General features: G+C 44.9%; 1 protein-coding gene across 1 annotated transcript in view; it reads left to right on the top strand.

Annotated features, from left to right (window-relative positions):
* Positions 1–3,073: 3,073 nt before the first annotated feature.
* Positions 3,074–6,000, top strand: part of LGR6 (leucine rich repeat containing G protein-coupled receptor 6) — a 269,354-nt gene continuing 266,427 nt past the window's right edge. Inside the window, exon 1 of the mRNA XM_061631835.1 lies at positions 3,074–3,294. Coding sequence (XP_061487819.1) covers positions 3,074–3,294 — 221 coding nt within the window. The remainder of the gene's footprint in view (positions 3,295–6,000) is intronic.

Genomic DNA, 6,000 nt, shown 5'->3' with positions numbered 1-6,000 from the left:
GCTGGAAGAATTAATTCTTTGCCAGCTCCAGTACAAACAGACTTGATCCACACCTCCCGGACTAGTGTCCTGATTGGAACACAGATTTTTGTGCTTCTCCAAATGTTGTGATGAAGGTCTCAGCTCAAAGAATGTACCAACATATTTATATAAATGTATATTTAGGGACAAAATATGTTTAGAAATGCAAACTTTGAGAGAATATGCATGAAGAAGAGTGTGTTTTGTAAGGAAATACATATATAAATACTAATTTTCATGCAGATTAATATATTTGCAGATTTATGCAGAAAAGGGAGAGAACAAATGTATAAAAAATGAAACTGACATGGATAGGAAGTATCCATCCATCTGTAATCTGGGAAGCAGAGTCCCCTGCCTATACTACATTACAAATTTATATCAATTTTGCACAAGCTTATGAATAACTCTCAGCATACACACCATACGTTTAAAGCACATGACTTCCTCTAAAGAATCCTGGGAACTGTAGTTTACCCCTCAATTCCCAGCACTCTTAACAAACAACAGTTTCAAGGATTCTTTGGGGCAAGTCATGTGCTTTAAATATGCTTTAAATGTGTGGTGTGAAATGCAGCCTATTATTCCAAAGAAACTTGGAACAGGAGTTAGCTGCCCATCACAAAAGTACAGTTCCCAAGGTTTTCTTGTGGATATGCCCTGTAAGTCTGATTAGGGGCCTCAAATAGAGATGGAAGAAGAATCCATTTTAAACATGGAAGTGATGTTTCCAATCAGATTAAGAAATCCAGCTGCTGTGCACCTCAGAAACATTTTCCCCCTCATTCCTCTCAAACTATGTTTACTCATCTCCTGTGATTCTTCTCCCTGTCACCATTCACATCTAACTTCTAACCTCTTACCCTACCTGAACTGTAAACGGTAAAACTGAGCCCTGGTATGTGAGTACTTTTGTATCTCTCTCCTTGCCTCCCCTCCTCCTGCATTCTTTTATGTCCCTCATACAGCCTCATGCTATCATATTCCAACCAACCCTCTCCGCATGTCATTTGCTCTTACTCCACATTTCATTCAACACCTCTGCTACAACCCTTTCTCACAACAGGTTCTTACTGAGCATGTGTGGCAGGCACCCTTATTAACTCTCATTGAATAACACTGGCCAGAAAAATGCCCTTTTCTTAAAAACTATAAACATGTTACACAACTCATGGGTAATGGTAGATAGTAGACCTAACACAGCAAACAACTTCCCAAAGGCACAGAACAAACAAATAAATCTTTCCCTAAAAACAACCCCAGCCAAGTCTGTGGAGGAAAAATGTACACCACCTGTCAAGTTCCCAAAGTCACCCATCATATGTTTCATTCAAAATAAGCAATTTCTTATGCTTTCTAACCCAAATTTGGCAAGGACTGTCCTCAGACATATCTCTCCTACACTGCTAAGTTTCAAATCAGTCCATTTAACCATTTTCTAACTATAAGCCATAGAACCTTTCTCCCCCCCCCCTTTCTTATTATAATGGCGGAATGCGGTTCAGGCAACTGAACATAGAGGCATGACTGTGGCCCTCTAATATGGAGCTTACCAACCTGTACAATGGAAGAAACTCCAACCTACGAAACTAAACTCAGAGACTAAGTTGGGTACCTACCCTATCATGTGGAGGACAAATAAAAGTCTTGCGGCATCTGAAAGACAAATACATTTATGGGAACAGATGCTTTTGTGGACTACAACTCAGTTGCCAGGCTGAGCCCAAGACATTTTGCTGCTGAAGGTGAGGGACAAGATGGAATCCTTCTGCCAGTCCACCTACAGAGGTCTACTGGACTGCAGTTGAATCTGCATACACACTGTCTGTAGCCAAAAACATAGTCTTTCTCAATCCAGAATAGTTCATGCTTGTCCTCAACAAACTGTTTCTAATCCTAGATGGATTCTAGATCCTGCTGTCCACAAGGCTGGGTGTGGTTACTTGATATACATTTGAAAACCCTCCCTTTGATTAGGTTATCCACACCTTTTCTTCCCTGCATATGCCTCAGGTGAATGAAGAAGAGAGTGGTGATTGCAACCTTGGTATATGCCCACCCACAAACGTTGGGCAGGTGTGGATACTTCAGTGGAATGTGGCATATAACTGCCTACATCTGTTTTCAAATGGACACACTGCAGGGAAACAATCTGCAATCAGCTTTTATTTTTGGAATGAAACCAGTTACTCAGGAAGTGCTTCTCAGAGGCAAAAAAAATATGCTGTAGATCTAGATGGTGCGTGGACTACGTAGGGAAACAAAAGGTACTCAGTCTCCATTATTCCTAAAATAAAATGTCATGTGTATGCAGCCTTCCTTAGCATTGGCAAATGGACAGCACCCTCCAAATGCACCTAAAGGCAGCAGGCTTGTTTAGGGGGCAGAAAGCAAACACATAGAGCTCGGTTTGCCTACACCTTGCGGCCACTGCCTGTTCCTCAGAATCTGGTGTTTGAGATGGCTGCCTCCCTCTACCTAATGACAGGACCGGCCCTGATCAGATGCACGAAGCCTTATCCTCAGTGGGCAGATATAAACATGTGCATATACATGGGCACACACACACAGAAGTAAACAGTGGGCCAAAGAGCCATAAAGTGGGCCAGCGACATTTCTGTGTATTCCTTTGAAAGGCACTTCTTTCTTTCCTCCTCCTTTATGCTCTGCCAGTGTCTCTCTCACTCTCTCCCCTCTTCTCCCTTTTAAACATCTTTCCAAATTCCTGAGCCCCTAACAGGTCTTTCCCTTTGCCTTCTGAATGAAATTCCTGCCAGCCCTGCAGGAGGGGGAGACGGTTCCTCTTAACTCCTCCCCCGTGGGTCTCCGGCGCCCAGCCCAGCCGGTGTGAAGCCCAATCACCGACATCCTTCAACAATGCCTGCCCTTCTCGCCCTGCATCCTTGCGGCTGCGGCGGCTGCTGCTGCACCAAGGAAGAGCACGGGAGATTCAGAGGGTGCTGCTGTCTGTAGGAGCTGGGTCGTCCGTCTCCTCAGCTGCGGAGACCAGAGGGAAACCGAGCTGGGGAAGGAGCACCGGCGCGCGGCAAGCATGCTTGCTCCAGCTGGGCTAAGACTGGAGCGGCTGTCGCCCTGGTGGCTTTTTCTGTCATTTTCCTGCACTCTCAAGATTGCGTCTCTGGACCAAGGAGCTGCGCCCCCCTGCCCGCCTCTGTGCCACTGCGAGGAAGATGGCATCATGCTGTCAGTGGACTGCTCAGAGCTGGCGCTGTCCTCCGTTCTGGAGGGCTTGAGTCCCTTAACAGCCTACCTGTAAGTACAGACCTGTCACAGCCTTGGCTTTTCTCTCCCTCGGTGACAGAGCCAGGGAGAGAAAGCGGGAGGGGAGGGAGGGGGGGAGGGAGAGGGGAGCACCGGATTGCCTTCCGGGGGTCTTCATGCCATATTTTTGCTAAAATAAAAGTTTCCATTTGCAAATTAAAACCAAGAATAACAAAAAAGAAATAAAAGAAAAGAAAGGAGGCAGCTATTATGACAGGATAACCACTTCTCTCCCTCCCCCCGCTCCGCTTGTGGTCCTCTGGAAAGCCTGTTTATATTGTGATGTTCTGCATGCTTTACTTCTTGATTGCTACGGATCAGAGGAGACAGTGCTTGTTTGCTGGGCTGATTCTGATTGTTTGGGAGCATAATGGAGTATTTATATTGAGTAATTACTGCAAACTGCTATTGGATCCCTCTTTCAAACATTTCAAGAGGCAATGATAAGTTTAGGGCTTCGTAGGCTCGGGGACCGTCAGGATCCAGCTTGTTCCCAGCGAACTGGAAAGTTAAGTGAGCTTTGAAAAACATTTTCCAGCTCAGCTCTGCTGGGTACAGTGAACCTGAACGATTAAAGGTAAAGAAGATTTGATGTTTGGCTTCCAAGCAGCATTAAGAAGTTTCGCGTTGATCCCAGGGACGTCTTCTCTATGGGGAGTAGTTTGTTTGCTCGTCGATCGGTGACGGGAGGATGGTTTGGAAACTCGGGATGTGATTTCCTGCATGCCTCTTCCCTGCCTCTCAGGAGGGGTGCTTTCGCTTTGAAGGAGAGGAACTAAAAGTTTGCTCATGAAAGGCACCTTGTATAATAGCGCATAGAATGTTTAGCACACGCACAGCAGCAATGATGGAATGGAGAGAACTTGGCTTTACTCAGATATATATATATATATACACACATACACCCTACTTATACATACATACATGGAGGAAATGCTGAAAGTTTTGTGAAAGTTGCCCAAAAGACTGTTGAGTGCTCTTGTTTGCTCATTCCTTAAGTCGTGCTACACTGGGCAGTAGGGTCTAGTGCATAGAGCAGAGAAGCTGGTGGAGGACTCTGCTTTGCACCCTGACTGCTTTTGACTATTTGGGGGGGGGGAGATAATTCACTTGCTGTGGATGTCTCCTGGACCTGGGTAAATTCCTTGGAAAGAGTGTATTGACTTCTTTAAAGGACGATCCTGGACTTGGCCAAAAATTTTTTTTCATTGCAATCCAAGATGCTGTACCAGTGTCCTTTCCCCAGTTCCTGAGGCTGTTTACTGTCTGATAGTGGGAGATGCCTGTTATGTAGTAATACTGTGTTGAACCCCTGGAATGAGTCAGTTGGGGAAAAATATACCATTTCAGAGGGATGCTTTCCTAGCTAATTGGGAAGGATGACACACAAGAGAACTTGCTGGAATAAACTTGCTGGAATAAACACACCCATGGCACCATGAGGATATTGGCCCTGTGTAGCATATCACATCCAGAGGCACTCTGCAAGTGGATTTGACAGAACCACTAACTCCAGCTCAGGAGTTGTGACTAAATGAGGATAAAGTTGGCTCCTAGTTCCGAGTTGGTTATTGACACAGCCTGAATTAAGAACTGGTTTATATGTCCATGTAAGCTTTGGGGTGTCCCATATCCAACACCTCCATGACCAGGAGGCTGTCCCCTTTGAGATGCACCAGCATTCTCTCTGGTCCAGTGCATTGGTTTTGCACAGCACACTTTAACACATGATGTCCTCAGCCGTCATTAGGAATCATATGAGGCTAGTCTGCTGTAGCAGCTCACCATGTCAGTGATAATATGACGCTAATCTACAAAGTGCTGTCAGGGGACCCACTTTGTCTTTTATCTCTATGCATCCTTTCCAAAACCCTGGAGAAATGTTGTACATTATATCTGACCTGGGCCACATCATCTCCACTTTCACCCTTCCATTCTGTTACCTTGAAGCTGCTTGTGCAACAACAGCAACTGCTGCTCCTGCTGTCCATTGCATGGCTGCAGAGCTTGACTGCTGCACAGTTAGAAGTGGTGGTAAGAGGAGCAGCCAGTAGTAGTGTGGGCACCAGGTAGATAATGTGATTGGCACCCCTCTTGAGACCAGTGACAAATGCCATATTTGTCCAGTGCTGAACTCTTACTGGGTTTGGCATATAGAATCTTGGCCACAAGGTCATCCTGCACTGAGGCTAGAGTATGCACACATAAACCGTGCACACATAAGCTGTCCACATAATCTAGTTCTGAGCACAGGACTGTAAAAGATGCATCAAGTGTCTGGACATAATAGTGCATGAACTCAGAACTATATTGTGCAAAAGGGAGAGGTAAACATACATTTGAAATCATGAGAGGCAAAAGTCTTTGGGGGAAATTTGGAGTAAAGAAACAGTGGGTAGAAAGTGTTAAGCACCTCCTCCCTCTCTTTGGTCTAAATTCTCTCCTGAAGCAGTTTAACTTTAAAAAAAATTGGAGTCCAGGCATTTTGCACATATTAGTGCATGATGTATAGTTTGTCTCTTAGTAATTGCAGAGTTTTGTAACAGTCCTAGCAAGATTGCCAGATCTCATAGAACAAATTTCTAGCTGTAGTAGCCAAGGGAAGAGTGTAGTGATCCTGAAGATTGCAGCATCTGGGATATAACACCAGACTTTTCCATTTCCAGAGACCCTCAGCATTCTTTTCTCTGATTGAGA

This window comes from Rhineura floridana, chromosome 6 (genome assembly GCF_030035675.1).
Source record: "Rhineura floridana isolate rRhiFlo1 chromosome 6, rRhiFlo1.hap2, whole genome shotgun sequence".
NCBI classification, from domain to species: Eukaryota; Metazoa; Chordata; class Lepidosauria; order Squamata; family Rhineuridae; genus Rhineura; species Rhineura floridana.
This window is presented reverse-complemented; position numbering and strand designations above follow the sequence as displayed.